This window comes from Lissotriton helveticus, chromosome 5_1, assembly GCF_964261635.1.
Source record: "Lissotriton helveticus chromosome 5_1, aLisHel1.1, whole genome shotgun sequence".
NCBI classification, from domain to species: Eukaryota; Metazoa; Chordata; class Amphibia; order Caudata; family Salamandridae; genus Lissotriton; species Lissotriton helveticus.
Genome location: NC_136065.1, coordinates 833,630,832 through 833,657,941, shown reverse-complemented (window position 1 = coordinate 833,657,941; position 27,110 = coordinate 833,630,832). Strand labels below are relative to the sequence as shown.

The 27,110-nt window shown below is 44.9% G+C and overlaps 1 protein-coding gene and 1 long non-coding RNA gene across 2 annotated transcripts in view; both read right to left on the bottom strand.

Moving 5' to 3' along the window:
- LOC144754943 (uncharacterized) overlaps positions 1–27,110 on the bottom strand; it is an 875,965-nt gene that overhangs the window by 593,236 nt on the left and 255,619 nt on the right. The gene's annotated exons all lie outside the window — the stretch shown is intronic.
- LOC144756473 (E3 ubiquitin-protein ligase TRIM21-like) lies at positions 10,113–27,034 on the bottom strand. Its single transcript, XM_078646292.1, has 4 exons — positions 27,030–27,034; positions 18,558–18,648; positions 16,703–17,743; positions 10,113–10,637 (listed from the first exon to the last, which is right to left on the bottom strand). Exons 1-4 carry the CDS (start codon positions 27,032–27,034, stop codon positions 10,113–10,115), a joined length of 1,662 nt encoding a protein of 553 aa, XP_078502418.1.

Sequence of the window (27,110 nt, the reverse complement as noted above, 5' to 3'; positions counted from 1 at the left end):
CCCGGTGAGTAAGGAGGGCTGGTGGGGGCTCCACGAGTGCCACGGTGTAGCCGGTCCCAACCCGGCTGCAGTTCTGAGCGGGCCCGCCGTTGTGGGCCGCTCCAGCAGAGGGGCCATTGCTTTCAGAGTCCCCAGTGGGGGACTCCAACGACCGGGAGCATTTGTGTCGGACCCACAAGGGTCCCGAGGTAGCACAGTGATATCCCAGAGCCCGCGGCTCCAACAACGCCGCAGTTGTATGTAGAGCCCTGAGAGGCTTGTGGGGGCATTGTTTGTTTTGAGCCCTGCAAGGCTCCCCCAGTGGCCGCATTCTTGCAGAGAGCCTAGAGAGGCCCGGGAGTGCCACAGTGTTTGTTTAGAGCCCACGAGGCTCTTGGGGGCCATTTGTTGATTATGAGTCCCCAGAAGGGGGACTCCAAAGTCAGGTGACATTCTGTTTGGTTCTTGAGCCCACGAGGCTCCAACTTGTGGCCCCATTGTTTGCACCAGTTGCCCAGCACTTTGTGGGCAACTGCTACGTTTAGGCCCTTGGCACTGGGACACAGGGCGTCCTAGCCCTAGAGAGGCCAGTTGGTCTAGGGACTGCCAGGTTGTGGCTAATGTGATTAATGCGCAATTGTGTTCTTTGATACACCTCTGAATGTTTTTAGGCATCATGTATTTTCCTTCCCTGCACCTCTGAATGTGTTGTTAATGTGTCATGTGCCTTGTTCCTTACACCTCTGAATGTATGTTATGCATCATGTGTTATGTGCTTATACCCCTACAGGTATTGTGATACTTAGGTGGTTTTTCTCCTAGTGCAGGTGGTGCTAGTGCGGTCCTGGTTCCCTGCGCAATATTCTCCTAAGGTAGTTAGGGTTACCTAGGTGGTACTTACCTGGTTACCAGTAGTTACTGGTTGTGTACTAAAGTGATTTACATTCTATGTGCTATGTTCTAAAAGTGCTAAGTTCTAAAAGTGCTAATCCCTGACAGTGGTCCATGTGGCCCTGTCTTGTACATATCCCCAGTAAATTCTGCCCGTGCCTGTTGCCACATTGTAAAGTGTGTGTTTTCATCTAATGTGTTTTGGTGTAATACAAAGGCTCTTTTCATATATAACCTTGTGTGGAGTTTCCTTTGTGGTGGGCCTTGGGTGTTGTTGCTGGGGTGCGTGCGCAAACACTTAACCTACATAGGCTCTGAGTTTAGCCTTGCTGCTCGCGCCACGTTACCTAGAGGGTGAGCAGGGGTTATCTTGGCGTGTAACTCCCTTGCCCTGACTTAGGAGTGGTGGTCTCTGATTGACTTTGGCGCAAGCCCTGGCCAGACGGGGATCCCATTTCTAACAGGATCTTTCAGCTTAACGGCCTTCACCAGGGCTGTTTTCGACTGCCGGCACTTTTTAGAAAACCAACCCGAATTGCACTTTGGTTTCTGGTGCTCCCATGCAAGGGAATCCCTACATGGTTTTATAAATAGGTTTCCCAAGGCTTTGGTGGTATTGCAAAAGAGCCCAAGAACCTCTGAGGGAACCAAGGTAGAAGTGACCAGTTTGGTCAGGGCCGCTTCGATCAAAGCTCCTATATTCTGTATCTTTCCCTCATCCAAGGCAACCGTATACCATTTAAGGCACCTCCCTCCTTTAGATGGGCGAACTTCTGAAGTTGTTCTTAATTGTGGTTCATGTGGGCCATTTGTGAGCGACCACAAATATTCTAGACTTAAAGATAGCGGATTATGGTCGCTATCCGCTGTAGACAGGACTTCCATGTCGCGCAAGCAACTCCAGAGCTTAAAGTCGAGTAAGATGTAGTCTATCCTTGATGAGTGGTCTACCCTTTTAAACATATGGGTACCTGAAGGGTCCGATGTTGTTCTACCATTCACTGCCCTTAAGCCAAATTCCAAAGTTAAGATGTTAAGCTGGATAGACCGCTGGGACCATCTCTTGATAGGCGGGATATTAAGGGCAGGAATACCCCTTCTTACGTCCTCATCGGAAGTACCCAAAATGTCCTCAGCCGCAAGGGGCTCAAAAGTACTATTGAGGCCCCCTGCAACCAGGACATGCAAGCTCTTGCTACACTTGCTAAGTTCCTCTTCAAGCATAGAAATAGTTGGAGATTGAGAACCACCTTTAGTGCCTCTAGCGTAGAATTTTAAATATCTCTCCGTGGTCCCCTGACTGACAATCTTTGTATATCAGGGGATTTAGATGCTAGGTGCCTGGTGTGACAGCCCAGGGAGATACTAATCCAAATAAGGAGGCCTCCTAAGGGGCGACCTCTTCCAGAGTGGACGAGGGTTGCTGGTACAAAATACGTAGTGTAACCAACCTTGTGGGAGGGCTCCACACTCCAGGTCTCTTGGGAAATATATATCCCGAAAGACTCAATAAATAAGTTCCAATCAGGAACATCTAGTTTCCTGGAGATGCCTGCTATATTTCAGCTGAGGATCCTCAGATCGTTATTCATATTTACTTCCTCAGAAGAATACAATGTGGCAATCGAACTAGGCCCAACACCAGACTCATAAGAGATATCCTCCCGCTTCCCAGACCTACAGATGTTCTCTGGATCCGGCGATCCAGAGACAGAATTGGACCACTCAGGTGCTCCGCTCTCCAGGGCCTCAAACACCTTTCTGTGCCCAAACAAGTCTGTATCCTTTTGTTGGCTCTTAGCAGGGGAGAGAGCACCAAGTCACCAGCCATAACCCAACCTGTGTGCCACTCGACCTCCCCTAGGCATATAGCGCTGGTGGGAGTCATAATCAAATTGGGGGAGGAACATATTGTTCCTCCAGCCCGTGGGTTGCTGGTTAGCATTTGGGTTGGAAACGGGGAAAATTTGGAAGTGGCTAAGTTTATATGTGCCAATTCCTGGATTCCCTGAGCTAGACTGTAGGTTGCAGATGTATCTAGCAACCCTGACATCCCTGAAATTAACCAGAATGCAATCTCCTGTCAAATCTTTAGTCCTATTCCCAACCCAGCCAACTCTTCTCACGTGGAGAACCTGTCCATCGAATGAACTAGGAAGAGGCCTATTCTCATTTAACCAAAACATCGTTTTATTTTTGAGTTCGTCATACGATTCTTGGATGCCAGGCCTACAGACTGGTACCCCTGTGAGCACGACTACATATGGCTGGCACTCAAGAGGTAGGTTAATATGGGGAAGATCAGTATTGCCCTTATTGGCTGGAATAGGGATATGAATTAGCTCAGATTGTTTGCCGTTTAGGCCCACACTTTTTCCTATAATAGTATTAGGAGCCTTACTCTGGACAGTCAAACTTTGGCAGCATCTTTTGGACCCTTATTCCAAGGTAGAAGTTTTACTAATTTGATCATTGGTATGGATGGATCCACCTTGGGTAGCAGTGCTAGAACACACTTGAGGCCCTGTGGCTTCCTTAGGTGCTATTTGCCCCCTCACCTCTGGAGATGTTAAGTCCAACTGCGTATCTTTAGGCATTTCTGAAACCCCCTCCCTAATTTTGGTGTGTAGTTTAATTAAGGACTTGAGTGAGAAACAATTATCAAGAGTGACTTGCTCAAATCGGTCAAGGCTCTCATTCAAAATGTTCACCCTCTCAAGAACCGGGAGTATAAGAGATTTCATCATTTTCTCTATTTGAGCTAAGGGGGGCATCTGGACAGGGGTGGCCAATAAGGGCAATGGCTGCTGGTCTGGTTCCTCTAGTGATCGCTGCCTCTAGTTGCAGAGGGGGTGCCTTCGGGGTTATAGAGGTGCTAATAGGAACTTGTCCCCCTAAAGATGGAGACAGGGCCGGCCCCAATGTAGACTGTGTAGTCGGATATATACTACAATTGAGGGTGTTGAGCCTATCCAAGCTGGCCCTGATAGCTCCTATTCTTGTCAGATCTGGAACAGATAAAGCCTCGTTAGGCGGCTCATCTGTCTGTATTGGGGATACGGCCAAACCCAATGGACCTAGGGAGGAGCGCTTATAATGAAGGAACTCATGTGAGAGGCGGTGCTCTGTAATAGCGATCTCTTTTTCAATAACCGAAACGGCTCTAGTAATGAACTGATCCATCGTGCCAATGACAGAACCTCTCCCAGCCCCCTTTCCCTTGCCAGAGCGAGTTGTCATTGGCATGAGCAGGCACGCTGAGCTTTGGAAGCAAATGCTGAAAAATCGGCTAAACTGCGAGATATGTAACAATGCGGTAAACAATGGTAATGTATTAGGTGATACGTTAGGGGGGTGGCCCAGCCCAGCCACGGCCAGCCCCGGACGGCCACAAACGGCCCGCCTTTGTCCTGGGCTTCTCCCGGGACGCTCCCGCGCAGCGGTGGCCTGGAACAGTTAAATAGAGCACACGTTGTCCAGGGGGCGGGGCTGACCGGCGAACGCGGACCAGGTGTTGTAGGTCGGGCAGGGGCTCCTGGTAAATGGAGTCCCTGCTGCGTTCAGCACAGCCCGCCTGATGTCCTTCAAACCCCGGGACAAGAGCAAGATAACGGCAGCTTCCTTGTGGCAGTCACCTCCTCGGTAACTAAAGTCGAAACGGCACCCGTGTAGCGGGTAGGCTGCCTCCTCCAGCAACAACAAAACAATAGCGGGGCTCCTCTTCAGGCAAAAACAGAGTTCGTTCCCACAGAGTTGGCGGTGCAGAGGAAGTTTATGCACACGCTGTCCAGGGGGCGGGGCTGACCGGCAAACGCGGACCAGGTGTTGTAGGTCGGGCAGGGGCTCCTGGTAAATGGAGTCCCTGCTGCGTTCAGCACAGCCCGCCTGATGTCCTTCAAACTCCGGGACAAGAGCAAGATAACGGCAGCTTCCATGTGGCTGTCACCTCCTCGGTTGACATAGAGGCAAAACCGGGTCAGTGCCAAGACACAACCCTGTCTTACCCCCCTGTCAACTTGGAGCCTGTTGGTTAATTCCCCACCCCTGCCACATCTTACTTGGGCGTAGGTAGCATCATGAAGTTTGATAAGGAGTTTGAGTAGATAAGTGGGAATCCCCAGTTCCCTTAGGACCCCCCAAAGTTGGTTTCTGGAAACCAAGTCGAAAGCAGTCATCAGGTCCACAAATATCAAATAGAGGCTGCCACCCTCTATTGATATCGTCTTCCATATAATACGCTGGAATCATTAAATTTGGTCGAATGTGGAGGTGTTTTTCCTGTAGCCTGCTTTGTATTGGCTAATGATGTCATTCTCCTACAACCAACCCTGAATCTAATCTAGTAGCACCCGTGCAAACAGTTATTGTGATCGGCCTATAGTTTGCCGGGAGCAGAAGGGAGCCCTTTTTGAAGACTGGGACAATTTCGGCCCCCGCCCAGGTATCGGGGATAGCCATGCCATTCAGAATAGCATTGAATTATACCCACAGGTAGGGGCCCCAAACCATAGGTTCTTCACGGAACAGATTCCCAGGAAGCTTGTCTAAACCCATTGCTTTTCCTGAAGGTAGTTTTTCTATTGCAGAAGTAATCTCTTGGAGTGTTATCCCCTCAGCCTCCTCAACCTGCTGGCTGGGGGCTATAGCAATTTGGTCCTCAGCACCATTCCTATCAATCTGTAGATTCTCTGCCATATCTCTATGATTAACAGGGTGGAAGTCCTGGATTAGATCTACTGCATATAACCCCCGAAAGTGATCAGCCCACAGTTCTGCTGGAATATTTGGTTCGCCCACTGGATTAGGCTCGCTACTACCAGTCCTGACAGTAGTCCAAAACTTCCTCAAATCCCGATTTAACAGAGCGGTCTTGATGTCCCCCCATTTATTTTCCTCCCATAGCTGCTTTGCACTAGAGACAGATTCTTTGTATTGGGCCCTCCTAGTTTTAGTTAGGGATTTGTTGTTCTCTTTAATAGCCAAGAGCAGCGCACGTTTTGCCTTGTGGCAAGTATCGATAAACCACGTATAGGTTGCCTTATTTGTTTTTTTGGGGCGTACTACCGGCTTTAAGATATCAGCTAGCTTATCTATAAGATTCTTGTGCAAGGTGTTAACCAATTCAACATTGGAATATCCCAATGGAATATCCCAATGGACAGGGACACTAGTAAATTCCTGTAGAGTTGGTATAACCAATTCGTATATGGTTGCACGTTTCTCAGGTGCTAGTTTTACTGCCCCCCACTTTATTCTCCTCCTGTTGGAGGTGAGAGTTAGCCTTTCATCAGGGAGGGAAATACTAGTGGGGGAGATTCCTGTGTCTGGGACCTTCAGTGTTAGTGACAGTGCGTTGTGATCGCTATCTACACGCAAAATTACTTCAAAATCTAAGACCCTGTTCCATGACCTGCTTTCTACTAAAATATAGTTTATTAGAGATGCTTGGCCAATTCTATTAAATGTTGGTTTCCCTAGCCTGTCAGAGTGTGTACGGCCATTATAGGCTCTCAATGAGTGGTTTAGAGTGATAGCATTTAATTGGAGTGCTAGGGGTGTCCATGTTTTAACTGGGTAAGTTTGGGGGTTGGGGATAGCCCATTGCAGATCCTCCTCACTGATGGTCACATCCTGTATGGTTAGGAGAGGTTCATAGTGGCAATTTAAATCGCCCCGACTATCAAGGTCGAATTAGGCGGCACCTTAAGAATAAAAGAGTTTAGTTCCTCGACTGTTTTTGATTCCTGGGACAAACTTACAGGGCGCGAATAAACATTAATAATGACTATCCTCTGTTTAGATGGGAATCTGAGCATTACAGATTGTATGTCATTAGAAAAGGTGTTCAGCGGGGTGAGCTTACAACCCACATGGGAAGCTACCCATATAGATAGTCCACCAGACGGTCTGCCCCTATCTCTCACAATGGCTGGGATACTAAAGGATGCAAAGCCCACCCTAATGCTATCGTCTCTGGCCCATGTCTCCTGGATAAGACACACTTTGTACTGGTCCACAAAAAGTCCCCACTCAGGGCAAGAGAGTTTTCCCTTAATGCCAGCTACATTCCATGACAGAATTTGTAATGACTGATATGTAAAAACAAAAGGGGAGTTAAAGGCTTGGCAATTTGTTTTAAGTGCTATTTTGAAGTAGCAGTAAACTGCTCACACAGGCACTGCAGTGGCAGGCCTGAGACAGGTTTGAAAGCCTACTTCTGTGGGTGGCATAATCAATGTTGCAGCCCACTAGTAGCATTTAAGATACAGGTTCTGGGTTTATGGTATACCACTTTACAAGGAACTTATCAAATCAAAGATGCTTTATTCGAGTTTTTCTCATAAAAGCACATACAATCACAAATATAAAAACATCCACAAATATAAAAACATCGTTATGAAAGCACCTCAGTTGTAAATGTCAATCAAATTTAAAACGTATAGAACATTTAGAAAACATTAATTCACAGATAAAAGTTGCAGATAAAATATTCAAGTGAGATAAAATACAGACAAACCCTGAATACAATAAAACAATCAGCTGCCTAAAACCCTCTGTCTGATAGTCCATGCCCATCCAAGATATTTGGCTGTTGCTATAACTAGAGGCAATAAAGTGCTAGTACAGATAATTCTTAAGGCTACAGCGCTACTGGTGGTACCTAGGTTTTTGCATACTGGTGTTAACCAAATGCTCCTGGATTCTACATAGGTCCTACAAGCAAATAAGAAGTTACTAATTGTTTCCTTGTGTGCTCCACAGGCTGGACAATTGCTATTAGATGAACCCCCCCCCCCACCTGCCTGTTAGAGACCTGAGGGGGAGGGCGCCTGCTCTAATTTGAAAAAGGAGCTTCCTGTCCCTAGGTGTGGTTATAGCATCCCAATAAAGTTTTAAGATGGGATACAATTTAGCTTCTAAGAAACCTCCAGCCATAGAACCAGCATTGGTGTCTCTTCAGTTCCGAGTAGCCACATTTTCCCAATAGATTTCCTTTAGGACTTTTTTGCTTGGGAATGAGGCTCCTGTCGGATTATCCCAGAGCAGTTCGAGACCGAGATCACCCAGCACGGTTCTAAGAACATTCAGCCAGCCTATTTTATGGAACACATCCGCTTTGATTATGGCTAGAAAGCCCTCGGCGTAATGATAAAGCTCGGTGTGGTCCAGAGCCTCCTGCAATATAGAATAGGGCGGAGCCTCGCCAGATCTACCACAGCCTTCCTGCCCAGATCGTACCTGAGTGGGAGCAATGGAGTACTTTTAGGAAGACCAGTGATTGCCCTGAAAAACTTATTTTCTGATGTTTGTAATGACTGGAGCTTCTCGAAGCCCCACAACTCGGCACCATATAGTGCAGAGCCGAGGGCCTTGGCCTCGTAGACCTGCAATGCTGGCTTAATTGGTTTAGTCCTAGATTTTCTATGCTCTGAACCAAGAGCACCAGCCAATTGTCTATGCCTTAGGACTGCAATATCTATATGCTGGGAGCATCTAAGATCGTTTGTTACATGGATACCCAAATACATAAAAGCTTTAACTATCTCTAGAGGGCGATCATTCATGATCAGCTTGGATCTGAAACTTCGATGGGGATTAAAAGCCATAAACTTAGTTTTAACCACATTGACTTCTAAGCCATGCTCCCCACAGAAATTATCAAAAATAAGTAATGCTCGCTGTGGGCCACTCGGAGTCTTTGATAAAATCAGGGTGTCGTCTGCGAACATTAAAATCGGTATCTTAGTACCAGCCAGAGAAGGAGCGTCCACATTAGCAGATAGCATGCGAGCCACGACTCCGTTACTAAACAGGGAAAAAAGCCTAGGGGCCATCGAACATCCTTGCCGAACTCCCCGCTCCACCGGGAAGTCTACCGTGACCGCTTCCTGCCCTCCCCACTGGATCTGGCAAACTACGCTTCGCGCAGCCGCATTATCATTGACAGTAGTTCTTCTGGTAGACCCAGGTTCCTCAGTACCGACCACAGCTGAGACCTTGGAACCAGGTCAAAGGCAGCCTGCAAATCGACAAAAGCCGCGTACAGGCTGCCCTCTCCCAGTAACACAGTTCGCCACTGCAGTAAGGTAAATCGGAATACCTGGTCCACCGTACTGGTGGACTTCCGAAACCCAGCTTGGAATGGAGACAGGGCATTGTTCTCTTCAACCCAGTCCAAAAGCTTGTTGACAACCATCCTCCCCACCACCTTTTGGATGGTGTCAATTAAGCTTATAGGTCTATAGTTCCCGGGTTTAGATCGATCTCCCTTCTTGTATACAGGTATTATGATTGCACCTAGCCAGGATGTTGGTACAGGTGCTCCCTGTGCCACTGCATTAACAAGAAGAAAGATGTACTTACAGCAGCGCTCTTTATCATTAATGAAGAGATTCGCCGGGACCCCGTCTAAGCCTGGGGCTCTACCACTAGTCACTGAGCTGAGGGCCATCATTACCTCATTATTACTAAAAGAGTTATCTTTATAGTAAACAGGCCTAAGCCCAACCATCTCAGTACCAAGTTGCGTTTTGGCATACTGGGGCTTAAAATAGTTAACCCAATCCTCCTCCGATACGTTATTATCGGGAGGGTCGGGTACTCCACCCCTGCCCCATTTTACAATGTTCCAAAAGAGCCTGGAGTCTTTTTTTCCACTCGCGTCCTTTAACTCATTCCAGTGGAGCTCATCCCACGTTTTCTTAGCTGTGGATATACTATCCTTATACTCCTTTCTAGCGATACGAATAGCCGTCAGTTCTCTCCTCTTGATTGCGGTACCTAAAGCTAAGCGGGCATTCCTACACTGGGTATTATACCACTTTGCTGGCTTGGTAGTTTCCCTACTGGTCTTCTTTATCGGTTTCAGGAAATGGTTCTTGATAGCTGAAAAGAGATTATCGTGGATTTCTGTTGCTTTGTTCGGGCCTGATATGGTTATATTGACGTGCTCCACGGCTGTTATCGCTTTATCCGCCTCAGCATTAATAAAATCCATAGACTGTTGGTTGGACAAAACATATGGCCATTTTAACCTACGCATATCGTTTGTAGGGACAATCAAAGGGACACTATCCCTCCCTGGAGTCGGGGTCTCGTTGTCGAGTGACCACCATTTGTGCTCTACGCTCAACGGATTGTGATCGCTTTCAATCCTCCATTTAACTTCCATGTCGCAGACTAGTATCCAGAGTTTCAAGCTTCACAAAACATGGTCTATTCTGTTCCTATGTCGCCCATTGTCAAAGGTGCATGCCCCCGCCTTGTCGCTCTTGGTCCTCCCGTTTATTGCCCTTAACCCCCTTTCGAGACAAATTGCATTTAAGCAGATAATATCTTCGGACCATCGAGTGACAGGATTCAGTTCTAGTTTGGGGACCCCCCCATTGCCTATCCTCCTCCTCCCCAGCAAAATCATCACAGATGGCCAAAGGTTCAAAGGTACAGTTCAGGTCACCGGCTATAATAATATTATCTTGAGAATAGGTTTCAAGGAGGGAGCCCAAAGCTGCTAAAACTTCTGACCTCCCACACTGGTTGCCCCTGGCATAGACATTGTAAATGTCAAGCCGACCTCGAGGGCCCATATCCACTTTAATGCAGTGGATATCTTTGCTTCCAACATCTACCACCTTAACAGTTAGCGACATACTTTGCTGGACCCAAATAGTCAGGCCACCCATAGGTCGGCCCTTGGGACCTTTGGTTGCTGGGACCGAGTAATTCAAATACCCCTGGGCAAAGGAGGGTTCACACAGCCACGTCTCCTGGAAAATGCACACGTCAAAAGTGTTAACAAAATTTAACCAATCCTGAGTTTCCTGTTTAGGGCGCATGCCAGCTATGTTCCATGAGACTAGCTTTCCCACACCATCCCTATCGCTATGGGAAAGTCCTGGGGGGATACCTACTGGGGGAGTGGTGAGAGCAATAGTGTTGCAGATAGCTGCAACAGAGTCGGTATTTCCATTCATCATGTCAGCCCGGCATAAAGGATAAACAGGAAGGGGGTTAGGGTCTTCCTGCAAGTAACAGCTAGCTCGGTTACTACCCAGTCAGTCGCAGTCATTGAGGCCCGAAAGAATGTTACATCTATTTGTGACCTCAACTTCTGTGATATCTCCTGGGTCTCCTCTGGGCCAAGCTCTATTTGATTTCATAGGTATTATGTTCCACCCTCCTGTTCCCATTGGAAAGCAAGTGTTATTGGCGGGCATCCTGGTCATAGGATTCCAGTGACTAAATGTGCCCTGATTACCTGGTCTGTAAAAAAAAACAAGAGGTAATATTTCAATGTCCTGTCCCTTCAACATTGTACTTCGCTCTAACTCCCTAAAGATCCTAGCTACTGGAATCGGGCAGTTAAAGTTTGTGACTATACAATCACCCTCTCTGGTCTTCCTAGAGCGTCCCAACCATGCAACTCGGCGGACCATAATTATATTGTGACCTACCATATGGCTGCCTTCAATATTTTGTGAAAAACAGTGAGGAACCTTGTTCTTTAGTTGGAAATAGTCCTCTCTTTCTCCTTGACGGAGAGGAGGGACATTGGCCAAAACCACCACTAAAGGAGTGGTAAATCTAGGGTGGATCGGTTGCCTATAACTTGGACCGGCTTATTAAGATGGATAGGGCCAGTGGACGGTTTAGATGGCTGAACACCGACCTCCTGATACAACTTCTGACCCCCTGTGAGGCACTGGTTCCCTCGATACCCAGAACTCTACCCCTTGGGTCAGTTGGTCTAATGTCACTGTTAATCACAAGCCCTTTTACTGTTTGAGGTGCAGGTTTGCATGGAGCTTTAAATTGGGGATCATTATTATCTACCTGTTCGCTTACTTGTGTAGTGTCAGCTCCCACCTTCTTATTGGCAGTTAGAGAGTGTAACATTTTAGAATTGTTAGTAGTAACTTGTTCCAGCTTGCCTAAACTAACAGTGATTATTTTCAATCTCTCCATTAGGGGGAGTATTAGGGATCTAATTGTGTGTTCAACATGCCCTAACAGAACCCCATCTCCTTGTACAGCAGCTATAGGTTTAAACATTGGGTGAGGTTGTGCCAAAATATCAGGCTGTATATGGTTCAACACGCCCAGAGATTTAGCCCCTTTATTTACTAACTTTAGGATTTTTGCTCTTTTACCTTTCTGCCCACCTCCCCCTCGCTTTCTTTTGCCTGTCAGTAAATTACATGAAGATGGCAAATCAGCTGTATGGCAAGCAGGAGTAATCAGGGGAGGTGTCGTACATGGGACAGTTTCCACCTGAATAGCACTACCTGTCTGTGAGTTTTGTGAGCTATTCCCCAAGGAGATATTACTGAGGGAATCTAACTCTATGCTAGACTCTGGCAATCCCAGGTCGCTTAACCGTTGGCTTATACGATTCTCTGGAGTGGTACAGTGCTGAATTAATCCCAGGGAGGACCGTTTGGAGAATATTTCGGTCGACAATCTTTTTTCAACATCAACTATCTCTTGGTCCAGGGCGGCTGAGACCCGAGTAATATAATTGTCTAATGTTCCCATAAGACTTCCACTGATGGATTTAAGTCCAGACTTTCCCTTTTTGACCGACTCTGCAGCCATGTTATAGGAACAGAACTCCGGTGGATAAGTTTATGAAATACAAAATAGTATAAGCGAAACAAATTAGCCCTTAATGGTTATCAGAACGATCAGTACACCTAAGGGTAGAGACAGTATATTGTACAGGATCTTGGGAGGGTGGCCCAGCCCGGCCTCGTCAAGCCCCGGACGGCCACAGACGGCCCGCCCTTGTCCCGGGCTTCTCCTGGGTCGCTCCCGCGCTGCGGGCTTCAGCCCCGACTAAACAGCACATGGGGTAATCGTGGGTGGGGCTAGTAGCCGAACGCGCGCCCAGCTGATTCAGGTCGGGCAGGGACTCCTGGTACTTGGAGTCCCTGCTAGAGTTCGGCGCGGTCCTCACTTAGCCCTCCACACGCACACACGGCTGCTCAGGAGCAAGAAGGCTCCCTCCAGTGACACAGACTTCCTCCGGTAGCAGCGTGGCACGATGCGGCACCTGCGAAGCGGGTGCGGCGAGAAGTGTTCGCAAAGGTCTCCTCCCACAGCAACCAACAGGTGAGGGCAGTTCTCGAATTCCAAGGGCGAAGACAATCCCCAAGGAACTTATCAGTACAACAAATATGCCTGTCAGGTATACACCAATCTCTTCATGTTTTGGGGCAAAGCACATGTACTTTAGCACTGTTTAGCAGTGTTAAAGTGCTCCAAGTCCAAAGGCCAACAAAAATAATTGGCAAAACGTGGAAGCAAAAAGTATGCCAGGTCTAAAAAGTGCATGATCGTGTCTCAATGTATAATAATTGTTGTAAATAAACATTATTGATGATCATTGCTCTTCTTCGAACAGTGCGCTCATGCAGAAATAGCCCCTCCATACCCTCTAAATGGTGAGTAATGTGAACGTTTTGTTTTTGTTTTTCTCAGACGAACGATTAGCTGGTTGTGAGGAAATCTGACTGGAGCCAGTAAAGTTAACATTCCTTGTGACCTGGTTGCTGCAGTGCTCAAGGGACATCTGCCCTATGTCCTGGAGAGCTTAATTACAGCCTGCAGAGCAGAGAGTAGTCATAAGCCCTTAACATGGGGCAGAAGATTTGAATAGAGAAACATGTTGAGGGGCCTTTAGACCTGATGAGAGGCCTCAAGGTCACAAACAAAAGCGCCGCTGGAAGATTTCAGAAGAAAAAGGGTCCACCAGTCATGTACCTTAGATGCTGATTCCTTAGCAGTACAGCAGAAGTCCTCCTCACCACTGGTCCTTGCTGTTTGGAGGGGGGCAAACCAGCATTATGTCTCACCCACCAATGTCACTCTCTTGTAGCTCTTCCCCTGCTCAACCACTATTTCAGAAGCTCAATGCAGTTTACCAGGTAACAAACCCGAAAAATATCTACAGCCATTCACCTTTAATCTCATCAAGGCTTCACCAATCCTTCATCAATGTTGCAAATGGCTGTGGGCCAGCAGAATCACCGTCAGACCTAAGTCCAGATGACCAGCTCAGCAGCAAATCCAACCAGAACGGCCAATAACTCACTGAATATAGGCATTTTCCAAAAGGAACTCTAAATGGCTTACATAAAACCCACCATAAAGCAAACAAGCTTTGAGCACAGAGATCCTTCCAATTGCTGTCCAATAACAGACCGTTTTAGTCAAAAAGAACTATTGAAAGATCTGCCTCAATTCATATACCTAATTTCAAAATAAAATAACCCGCTTTCAGATTTCCAAAACAGACTCTAGTACGGCTGAGGCACAGAAGCAGCAATGATTTCATCAAAGCAACAGTAAATTAAAACTGGAGTACCGCTATACCTATTACTTGAACTCTCCATTACCTTTGATACTGTTCGCCATCCCAAGCTTCTACAGAGACTCTCTGACATCAGAGTGCAGGGCACATAACTGAAGAAGATTGCATCTTTTCTATCAGGCAAATCATCATCTCACTTCTCCCTACATTTCAGCTCCATTAATTTACGAACGAATGTACCAAACATCTTTAACCCCTCTTTAGAATGTAACTTATATTGCACCCAATCTGCTCCTGTTACCGTTAAGCAGATAAAGAAAAAATCATTCTCAAGTATGAAAGCCCATCTGACTTTGACTTGCACTCAATTGGACAATATCTCAAAGTCAAATAATAAATGATATCTAAGCATAGCAAAAAAAACACGTCACAAATCAAAATATCCATATGCTGTAAATGGATCAAACACCACCCATCAACAATTTGGCCCCAGTAAGTAGGCCTGCCACCAAACAACTGAGCCTGAGTGAGGAATCCAGGGAAAAATACTGACTCCATCTGTGACTCAGAATAAGACTGTGTTTGTCTTGTACGTTTAAAGTGGTTTGGCACTTCTGTCCCTCATATTGGCTATAAAGATTTATCTGCCTACATTGCCTGAAATGCTGTTCCCGCCCCACTGACTGAAGAGTTAGCCTCCACCTCCGAAAGTCAAGTTTAGCTTCGCCCCTGCATGCAGGAACAAGTGGAAAATGCCCTTGAGCAACAGCCAGCTCTGCAGGAAGAAAACATTAGTCTTTAATAATTGTCCTAATGCTCTAATTCAACAGGTATTACCAGCCGAGGAATGTTGCATTTTGTTTCTCAGACCTTCTGTTTTGGACCTTAGGCCAGCTGAGGTCAAATAACTGGCATAATTCACCGGATCTTTAATTATTATTGCTTCCTGATAAAAGATACCATTTGAAGAATTCTCACCACTACTGAAACTGTTCAGAATGCAGTGAGTCATTGAAGTGCTTGTGTCTGTGATGAACCTAAAATACAACATCCACTTATTTACTGAATTCCTCTGTTGCAAGAACTGAACTAAAGCACAACTGCTACATCACGTGCATTGTTCAAGTTTGGTTCCACCTTCCTAATTGACGGTGTCTCATTATTTTACCATGTTTCCTAAGGTGTTCTTTCCTTCAAAATCCTTGGCTGTTAATTCTAATGCTTTTATCATGTTTTTCTCTGCACTCTTTTATGGCCACAATGGCCGAAATAAAGAATTTTTTAATTGAATTGAATTCTACATCAAACATGAAAATTACAGAAAAGGTTAAGAGATGGACTAGTTTCTAGAGTGAGAGGGATACTGCAAGATGCCCATACAAGGAAGTGCCTCTGCAGGGCGGGTAGTTTTGGGAAGAGTCAGTCTCATGTTTCATGTGTGCTGCTCCGTCAAAATGGTGGGAATTGGGAGAGCATTAAAGCGTTTACTTTTAACCCATTTCTTTTAAGACAGTGATGAGCGTTTCTATGTGTAGGGTCACATATAGAGAGTGTCTCTGTGGCAGGAAACTTTTGCTACCAGACTTGTACTTTAAAGATATTTTCTACAAATGTGATTTTTGTTATGTTAGATTACTTGTTTAATTCAGCAGTTTCCCAACACATCTTTTAAATTCGGTGGCATTGTTTGGTTGTCTTGTGAAATACGTTCTTGGGTAAAAACTGTATGAAAAGACTGTTACTCGGCGCCTATGCAGTGGGAATGTCATCCTGAGGACAGATCATATTCAAAGCTTTTGCGAAACTGGCAGAGACCTCCTAGTAACAGGCCAGCTGGAGGGGTCCCGATGGGCCATGGCACTCTATGTAACAAGAAGTTGCATTGTGGACAGATAATGACCTAGATTTAGAAATATTTGACACAAAACAGTGGAGCAATCAAAGCTGCTATGCTTCCTTTCATGATAAGGCTGTTGACTTAATCAAAGGCGAGACTGGTACTGGTCCAAAGATCAGTTGAATTTTGTCAGCATACTTATAATATTTGGCCCGTTGGCAGGAGGAGCAATATAGCCATGCAAATCATGTGTATATTACGCAGAAAATGAGATAGTATGAATTTATGAGGACCACAGCAGCTGACCTTTCTAGATTTCGCAATGTATATAGCATAGAGTTGGTGATTGGTGTCTTTCTTATAAAAATATTTTGATCAAATTCACACAGTGACTGAGAAACTTGATTTTGTTCAGAACTTATAGCATTGGTAACTCTGTTCAGTTACCAATGAGGGAAACCAATGAAAAAACATATGCAAAGTTATTGTCTTCAACGAAGATCTAGATGTTCATAAATGTCAGTCTTTCCAGTAGTCTCTCTAGGTCACAAAGCAAGGAGATAGAATGGAAGGTATTGGACTTTATTAAGGTGTGATATACCCTACTCTTACCCACGGTGAGTGACAGGGAGTGACCCAACATTACACAGTTCTCTGCATTGCTCTTAGTTTTGTCCAGTTACTTGCAGGATCCGCAGCGTCCCCGCATTCCTCCCTCCTGGACTGAAGTAGGGCCGCAGGGTGGGGGCGAAGGAGGCCCCGGAGAAGGTGAAGAGCAGAGACCGGTCATCCACATTGTAGACCGAGAGCCTGCCCGCCTCATAGTCCAGCAAGAGACCCACAGCCCTGGGGGGCGCACGGGGGGTCAGGAGGGTGTATGGGGAGGTGTTGGCTTCATATTTACCATATCTGAGCCACACTATCCAGAATCCGCCCGCAGGTGTTAGCGTGATCTTCCCCTTCCTGTTTGCAGCCTCGTCACACACCCCCAGGTCCCAGGCCGTCTTGTGCCCCACCTCCACCTCCCAGTAATGCCTCCCGGAGCTCAGCCTCTCTCTCCCCAGGACAGCGACGGCAGGGTAGAACCTCTGGGGCGTGTCGGGCAGATCCTGGATTCTGTCTCCTAGCCTCAAGCTCCTTCCGGCCTCGGACAGGATGAGGCCCCGATGAGCAGTGTCCGGATCCAGGGTCACCGCAGATGCACAGCTTTGTACGTATCTCCACTCCAGTTCTGTACGAAATGTTTCTTTTAATTCCAGGAGCTTCTTCTGCAGGGGGGCGTGTTTTCCAAAGCTTTGCACAGACTCTCCTGCAACAGTGCCTTCCTCTGGTTTCTGGATCTTCTTCATATTAGTGCACCTGTTCAAGATGCTCTGCACACCCTTCATCAGATGCACATACTCCTGCTGACATTTCTCCTCTATTTCTTTGATCAGGTCTCTGCGGGTTGATTGCTCCAGCTCGGTCACTTTTCCTTGAATCTTTTTCATACACTGCTGGTGTTTCTTCTCCAGTTCTCTCAGAAGCTGTTGCTCTTCCTTGTCCAGGAATTGTTTCAGAAGCTCAAATGTTCTCTGGATCATCTTAGTCTGATCCTTGAAATTTCCCTCCAGATCCGCTGCTGTCCTTCTCTGTTCAGCTTCCCATGTCTGCAGCTTCTCCAGTTCCTCCTGCAGTCTTCCCAAGTGAGTAGAAAGTGTTTCCTTGTAGCCCTGGGCAGCCTCCTTAATGAAAGCAATGAGTGAGCGCCTGCTCTAACGACACACCTGCAGCAGACTATTGGACTTAAGAAAAGGGTTTTTCAGTAAATGTTTAACAAATGCTGATTTTCACATTTCTGGAGAGAGCCCTCTTTGTTAAAAATATTAAATATCATATGGAGTTCCTGAAATATATAAGGGCACAAGTGTTCTATGAATGTAGAAGGACAACACAGGTTGGTCTATCCGACGGGTGATTCTTTTGTGTCTGATCCCGTTATTTCCATACCGTAATCATTATTTCCGCGTGGGTTAGAATGTCTTCGTGAGTAATATGATTCAGATTCTTAAGAAGTTACTCCTTATAAGACTATGCTAAACCCTCACCTGGAAAATTGTCAGGCATGATAGGAGTATGAGTTGACTGAATTCTTCAGTATTTGCAGATTGAATTAATGTTGCTCTCCCAAAATATTCAGGCTGCAACACCATTATGTTGCGCTTTGGATATATGAACTTAACAGGACTCTGAAGGCACTTGATTTTTAATACAAAATGCTTTCATGTCATGTAAGCAGTATGTTCATCCAACGTAATAAAAAGTCCAAAATCAAATAATCTTTCATTTCTTAATGTGATATGCCAGTGCGTGTTGGTGAAATTCCGCCAATACCTGTGGTACACTGCCTGTACAACAATACAAAGTACCAGCCCTTGTTAGCCTTATGACCAGGGAGGCTTCCAAAGTTGCTATGGTCGTAAAGCTAGGTAAGATTTCCTAACTAGCGTTTCTCCTTGACGTGTATCAAATGCAGTCTGCCTGCTCTTCCACTCTTACATAGAAAGACCGTGTTTTCCCATTTGCAAGGACTTCCATATAGTCCAACTTTTTGGGAATCTGGAATACCTGTATTTTACATTTGAGGAACCTGTTACACATTGTAAAATAGTTAGAATCACCAGAACCCTACCATTTATTTTGAATAAAGGGTTCTCCAATATGTACAATGTCTGAAGAAGCTTGCTTGTTTTGCCAAAATAGACTTTGTTTTTCAGTTATTTATAAAAGATGAAAAGTCCTGGGTCTAGTTATAAGTCAATGATTAATGTCCTCCTTTTTCCATAAGTTATTGTTAAATATACTTGATTTTTTAAAGTTATATGCAAGAAGTAGAAGGTAACTTGAACAAAAACTACTCCACATAGAAACAGTTGTAATGGTGTACTGGGCAACCGCAGTAGTGGAGGATGTGACTGTGTACCAGTGGATCACGACGTGAAAAATGCTGTGGGGTGACCGATGGCTCCTCTGGAGACCAACAGTTTCAGAGCAGGTGAGTTGGGGTTGAGACGGGACCCTAGGGTAATAGGCCTGGGTCCGAGGTGGGCTGGTGGCCCTATACACCTTGACATAAATCACAGAATCCAAAATGCACCTCTGAAACTCCTGATGATGGCATACACATCCTACCTTTGAGTGTAGCATGGGGCTGAAGATTGCTGACATTGATGAAAGTTAATATTACCTTACTAAACACACAAATCATATGGCCCACCAGGAATCCGAATAGGAACGCTATGGTCAAGCTGGTCGAATCACAAGTGCAAACTAAAATAGACCAGTTTGCTACCAACCCTCAGGACATGGTAAGTTGGGGTTGTGCAAAATTGTTATATTTAGTTTTTGCACTATTATGTGAAATTTGAAGGACATTATGTAAAACAGACGTAATTATGCAAAATTCAAACCCATCATTTAGCACCATATCTTGGAACAAGTAGCACAGCAAACACAAGTGAGGCAAGCAACAGCTGCTTTCATTCTGACTGTTTGCTTTATTCCTGCACACTTACTTTTACTGTGAACGTCGCATGATTACATGATGTGGTATCATTTCTGTAATTTCTCATGACAAGCATAATACAAAATTCCCCGAAATTATGTGAAATACACTAGTTAATTTACATTCCATCCAGGCCTAAGGATGACCCAGCTCCTCGTTTCATCGGCAAAACCAGAGTCCCAACCACAGAACGAGACATATATAGGTGCCATTTTACTGACCATACAGGACACTCACTCCTCTGTGGAATCCCATATCAGGGAGGTGGCCTAGGCGTCTCTCCTTTGTGCTGAGATTTATGTAATGCCATTCATAAAGTAACAACAGCAGAAGAGCGAATGTCAGATGCTGAAGATAAGTTGCACTCCATGTAGAGCCCGGGTGAAAGCCTTTTGCACACTACTCAACATCTCGTCGATGGGATAGAAAATGCAGTAAGTGAAGCTCTGTGAGATAGCATGTGCATAATTAGGATCCAAAGAGAGTTGTGGGCAAGACCCCAGAAAGCTTTATAAAGCTGTGCTTGCACGTAAGATATTTCTCCGCGTGTTTCTGTTGAGAGGTTGCACAGTGTCATCTTTTAATTTGACCAGGCAAGCATGACTCCTGGTCTGACTCTGCAGCCTATTAGCTGCAGCTCAACCAGTCAAAATAAACTATTTTTGACAGGAAAAAATCTTCTAACCTTCTGTTTAATTTTAACAAGTAATCCCTATACAGGACTCGTAGCCCATAAAGCAGGGTACATGGTATTTATAGGTAGCACATGTAGAAATGTAAAGTAATATGTCCTTACGGTGATTAGCTCCCAAACATTGTTTTCACTGTGGGAAGACTGGTGGCTAGTAGTGAAACATTGAGAAACAACAATAAATATTAATGCTGCTATCTCAGGCTGGGGATCAGCTAGAAACAGTGTTTAAAATGTATTGAAAATGCAATCCAATGTTAAAGTTAAATGTTTTATAAATATCAGGAAACGGGGATTTTTAAAAAGAAACTTTTTGTCTGCCAGAAGCGCCTGCAGGCTAAAATCATAGAGCCTCCAACTATCACCCAGCTGGTGAATAGTCCTGATGAGGTGAGGAATCTGCTCTCAGGCATAAACAAAGTCCTAACTGTGGGCAGTTGTTTTGTTCCTCTCGCTGGAAGACCAGTTGAGCAGCGCCCACGATTTACATTTTCTTTAAAGGGGCCTCCACAGTCAGATGACATCTGCACGTGCCCTTCTTAAGTTCGACCAGTCAAGGAGGAACCTTACCCAGTGGGAGGGAGGTTGCCCCCAGAACAGATTTTTAGTGACCAAGGAGGAATGGCTTGCTCAGTAACCTGCCAAACTTCTGGGTGGGTACAAAGGCTATGCACAAGGGGAGAGGGTTTTCACATCTTTGATTTAGTGAAAAAGTGGCATTGTTCTGTTGTTTGCAGTTGCGCAGATAGTAACCATTCCAAAGGTGTGTAAGGTTATCCCCGTGAATTTTTGTTGTGTTGGTTAAGGAGGGGTCTGGAGTCTCCCAACCGACCAGCCTGGTGCCAGGCATAAATGTGGGACCACCTAGCACCCTTCTGGACCACTTCCTGGACCTGTGGAAGAGCTGAACAAGGACTGCACCCACTTTTTGAAACCTCTGAGGACGACACCTGAAAGGATCAAGAAGTGGATTCCAAGAGTCAGTTGGATTACATCCTGTATAAGCTATGGGAGCGCAACAAGCTGCAAGAGGCATTTTCCTGAAATGCCCAGTTTACTAGTACCAACTGGACCTGACCTGAACCCTGCTGATGGCCCGTGCTGGGGTGAGTTTTGAAACCCAAGTGCTGTTTCTGAGGTCCTGGGACACTTAGCTGTGTAATTGAAGTTCTCTTAAAATCCCTGAAAACCTGGGAACCCAACATGTTTTTGGACTTAAAGACCACTGGAGTACGAGGAAAAACCTGCCAAGCTGATCTGCCCATGGTCTGGTGCCGCTGGGCTGAAGAAACAGAATCTCCCCACACAGAACTTCTCTGAAGCAGCAAATCAGTTTCAGCTAAAAGGGATCCGGCTTTGTGGAGCCCTCTACGGATATAGCCTTCCCCCATTGCAAGAGACCAAAGGTACAAATCTTGACCAGGAAAAGTCCTCAAAAGTAACCAACCAGAAAGAGGACTTCAATGGGTGCAAAATTAAAATTGTATTACTCTGAGAGCTTTTCCTGCCTAAATCAATGTCTTCATTAGGACCTCGTCCAACACCTATCCATCGCCATGAAGTCTTCTTCGTATACAGCTAGCTACTTGCACTGCTAAAGGATTCTGGCTTGCAGAAATAAGTCCTAAGGTAAACCCTCCAATTGTGTCAAACCTGGCTGGTGTATTTAACCTGCACTGCATCGGTGTCGGCTTAAAATATTACTAGGTCCTGGTCCATGCACCCATTGAGTACCATTGGTGCATCACACTCTTTAGCGCTTTTTTTACCTTAATATTTTAAAAATCATATCTCCTTCTCCCCTTATTGCACTTTTGTTCTTTTTATGTAATTTTCCTCATTGAATTATTTCCTATTTTTATATATTGGAGTAGGATTTTTTTTGTGTTGTGATTTTGACTTTTTAATTTCAGGAATCGTGTTAATAACCTGGTCCTTCAATCAGAGCATCTGTACATTCCCCTTTTCTTATTTAGTTCAGATTTGGGTTACTCTCTAAAGCATCTAAAGCACCAGGAAGCCCCGTTATTGAATGACAGTCTCATGTACAAAATTCCATTAAATAAATTAAAATAAAATAATAAAATAACATACTGGAGTTGAAAAGCGGACAGCAAATCTACCCTGATACAGCGTAGAGAAAGATTTCACCATATAGTCCTTTGGGTAACAGAATCCTGTAGGAACTACCTTTGCAGAAAAGAAGCAAAACCCTGGAACCAAAGAGATGTAAGTTGGTTGACAGATGCAAAGCCAATGTAGGACTGAAAAGCATTGCTACATATCCTCAGAAGAAAGTCTCCTTATAGATGAGTTAGGAAGGGAGTAACATCACAGAAAAATGTTTGGGCACAATTTTGGACAGGGAATTTTGTTATAAGCTGCAAAGACCCCCATCCTGGCTAGGGATAGATATAAGGCTAATGTTGCCCTTGTATAGCAGGAAAAAGAAGGGAAACTGCTTGACATCCTGCTGTTCATCTATCTGATGCCTCGGATCCTCCATACTCTCATGCTCCTTCGTCTAACTCTTAAGCTTGGACCCGGTGTCCTGGACCACAAATAGAGAATCTTGCTGGAAGGCGAAAGCCCTTGAATACTCCCTGCACCAAGTGCAGTGATCTTTAATAGAGAACACAACTGTCTTCCACTCTGCTGATGCAGCATCAGATGAACAAATTGAAACCTCAGTGAAGCCAGAGCCTCTCACTGATGAGTTCTGTTTGTCTACCATCTAAGGTTTATTGGCTGGCAACTTCATTCCCACTAGCATTAGGGACAAGGACCCAGTGATTGTTATTGCACCTGCCTTTCTGTGAGTAGTTCACTCTTAGTTGTTCTTTCTGACACTACACACATCCTGCTAGGGTAAATTACTTAATTAGTGCCCCTTTTGGAGATACCACAAGCATGTTGCATGAGGACCTCCCCAAGGCTAAAAATCAATACTGCACTCAGTTCCTGAGACCACTTTTGGCCAGTGGCGGTTTGTCGCTGTTGCTTCCCATTGGGACCATCACCTTTGCACTGTGAATTGCTCCCTTGTTTTCTTTGCTGGTTTAAGGCGGCTACTGTATTAATTACGACCTGGATATTTGCCGCCAGCATTTCCAGTTTTAATATTTCACCCCAGACTCCTGTCTCTATAAACACATATCACAAGTTCAAATTGGCCTTCCTCCGGACATTTAGATAGCTCTTCAAAGATATAATTGGTCATAGAAATTAGACTCCCATTCCTCTACAGAAGAATGGAGACAAAAGAATATAGAAATAGAGAATGTAAATGCCGGTTACACATAGAAATACGACTCTAAACAAAGAGAATGTCTGAGCAATGAATGGTCATAGTGCAATCACGAAGTTTAAGATCCCCATTTAGGCTTTGCTTTATTCCAACACGCAAAAACAAATCTGTGTGACAAAATGCAGACAGGCTCTTAATAATAATTAAAAAGCAATTGTTATAACAATAGTGCTTAGCCTGTGGCTTTTCTTTAGAAATTCTACATTTGTAGGATACACCTAGACTTTTTAGTGTAATAGAAAAGGTTTCTCTCGTTCAGGTTTCATTTTTGACAATTACCTAGAAATAAGAGATCAGGATGCAATCTCAGTTGCACAGAAGGTGAGTTTTAGTAACAAAGACAGGCACATTTTTATCAGATCATTATTCGAAAATTTGCCAGCATATTCACCCTATCTATCTTTCCTGTAGGAGTGCCACACATAAGAGAAATTAGATGCCCATGAAATATGGTGAGACAAGTGAACTCATTGCAAGACATAGTATTGTATTCAGTTCCAGTTTCAGACACAGATAGGGACACCTCAAAATCCGTGGCCAAGTTGTCCACTGTGAGAACCAGATAGCTACTCACCATAGAACTAGAGTTCGAGTAAGTCAACCACGAAATATTTAGGATATAATCACATCAACTGTTCTCCCTCCCTTATTACCACACTAATACAGAAATCATTCACAACATATATCACAATATACAATTTCATATTGCCTTGCTTCAGTTGATTTTTTTTGAAGGTTCGGTATGGAATGATACATGTGGAACGGCCCTGCCTGCATGAAGAGAGAACAGCATTGCCAAAATATGTGTCCTATCTGGATGGCAGATCCCAAACGATCTTTTTCCCCCATTTACATCCTCCGCCAAACCAGTAAGCGAGGGGCATTACAGGGACCTACCCTGAGTCTGGCACTTTTTAATATCCATTTGGTCTCCCTGGCTAATTTGATGATGGCATGGGGTGTAAGCATTATCTAAAATGCCAACAAAATGCAGTTGATGCTCTCATTCCAGGAGAACAATATGGGAGCATCAACTACACCCAAGGAATGTCTGAAGACTCTCACCGAATGGATGAATGTGAGCTGCATCAAACTGAAATTTGACAAAACAGAAATACTTTTTTTTGGCACTTACAGTCACCCAGACTCCTACAATTGGTGGTCTTCTGAGGTTCCCCTCCCTACCCCTTCATCTGTGGTAAGAAATCTTGGGGTCAAATTTTATTCCAATCTATCTTATGAACCTCAGGTTAGAGTTGTGTCAGACAGCTGTTTCCTCAGGCTGAAATCGGTCAAGAAGGTGATCCACTTGATTCCTGAGGAAAACCATAAATCCATCATTCATGCCCTGGTAACCTCAAAACTTGATTAAGCAAATAGCCTATACCTAGGTCTACCATTGTATCTGCTTCACCGCATGCAGATTTCTCTTAACGCTGCAGATCGGCTGATTCCGAAGATTCCTGCTCACTCCACTCTCATGGCCCCCTCATGCAGTCTTTATTGGCTACTCATTGTTAGCCACATCAATCTTAAAACCCTAACATTTGCCTACAGAGTGTGCGACCAAACATTTCCCTACTATGAAAAAGATTGCATCCCCACCATCATTCTCCAATGGACAAAAACGTCTATGTGGTTCTAGATTCAGCAAGGCAAGAAAAGTTGGTTGCTCCTTTTACTTCTTAACCGCCAAACTCTGGAACTCCTTGACTTTGACTCTTCATTTTGCCCCCCCCCCCGAATCAATTTTCTGTAAATTTCTGAAGACCTACCTGTTTGATAATCCGGCCTCCTATTGTGGGTTTGATCAACTGCTTGTTTTACTTTAAAGCCGCTAGCACTGGGCCGCCTCTTTGACTGCAGCTGTGCCCTTTATAAATTCAATTGTATGTATGTGTTATTTATGTTCAACTCCTTGTTCATCCTATCACTTTGGCTCATGCTGATTATTGCACCATCCCCTCAAGAAGGTTGTCCGGCCCCGGTAAAATAATCCATCTTTGGGATGTAGGGATGTAGGGAGCACAGACCAGAGAACATCCCTGTGTTTCACAAGAGCAGACCATGCCATGCCAAGAAAACCATGTCTGCTTAGGGCAGAGGACACCACTACTAGCAACTGTGTGACAAAATTCAGACAGGTTCATAATAATAATTTGAACATTGAAATGTTGGGAGCTCATTGTAAACAATGGCGTGCTACTGGCTTCTAATGGCGGGTAGAAACCTGGAGCTCCAATAAACCAATGTTGTCCTTCACAGCTGCTGCTGTGAACAAAGGCTTCATATAGCCCGAGGGCCTTTGTTTTATTCAGCTTTCTAGTGGCGTAATGTTCTAATAGCCTTATAGCCCTCAGTAGCTGGGCTATACTGGCATTAAAGTCTAACTCCCTTGCTAAAGGCCCTTGCCCTGATGGAACAGGCCTTTGATGACCAGTATAGCCCTCTACATTAAAAAGTAATTGTTAGTAGAATAGTGCTCTGCTTTTTGGGTTCAGTCAGTAACTCAACATTCCAGCAGGGCACTTTCTCAAGAGTCTTTGAGCAAAGTTGCTGATTTTAATTCTAATTATTCTGGAATTGCTATCACTTTTAGTGGTAGTTTAGAAAAGGAAAAATTAACTTTTAGTAGGAGCATATGAAGTCAGCACCTACCGCGCTGACAAAAGTGCATGAGGTATCCTCGATCTTCCTGGCATTCAACAAAGGTGAAGTGAATCTGCTGCTGCTAAGAAGGGTTTCCTGCCGTAGGATGTCCAGTAGGCAGGGTATCCACAACAAAAATGTATGTGGCATCTCTCAATGGAGGTTCACATCCTTCCCACAGGATCACTGAGTGGGGAGGAAGTCAGGAGCAGTGTGGAAGGACAGCACACTAAAAGGCCTGTGAGGAATGGGGATAGAGCAGAGCTGGACACCCACCACCCCTCATGGTGGCAGCAGTGGTTTCATATTGTCAAAGAGTGCTAAAGCTGCCTATCTCTCTTTTTGAATAGTTCACTAGATTCGCACGGCATCAAACTCTGATACTTTTGGAAAATATATTAGGAATATGCAAGTCACCTATCTTTAGAACTTCACATACACCTGGTTTTCCGTCCTACAGAGATTTCTTAGAAATTCTAAATTTCTGTGACAATACTAAACCCATGGGCAAGTTGTCCACTTTAAGAACCTTATTGCTCGTCACCAAAGAACTGGAGTTTGGGTCAAGTCAACCAGGAAATGAAATATTTTGAATATATTTAATCTCATGACTCATTGTACGCCCTCCTTTCTTACAAAAATCATGCAGAATATATGTGACAATATATCATTTCCTAACCCTAAACTGTGCAGCACGTTTTAAGTTTTTATTTTCAAGGTGTGGCATGGAATGCAACACAGGGAAATACCCTGCATGACGGAAAAGGATACCATCATTTAGATATGTCTCATTTATTCCATGCTCATTATTCGTCTTACCACATCGCGATTGAGTCAGTTTCATGATGAACACTGCCCCATAACTCATGGGTGGGGCTCTGCTTGGGGTATATAATCACC

Coding starts and splice junctions, on each gene's coding strand:
- LOC144756473 (XM_078646292.1), bottom strand. Junction 17,744..18,557: donor GGAAAACACGGTCTTTCTAT/GTAAGAGTGGAA, acceptor GCTTTCATTAAG/GAGGCTGCCCAGGGCTACAA. Junction 10,638..16,702: donor GGACGCTGCGGATCCTGCAA/GTAACTGGACAA, acceptor TGCATTTTCCAG/GAGACGTGGCTGTGTGAACC.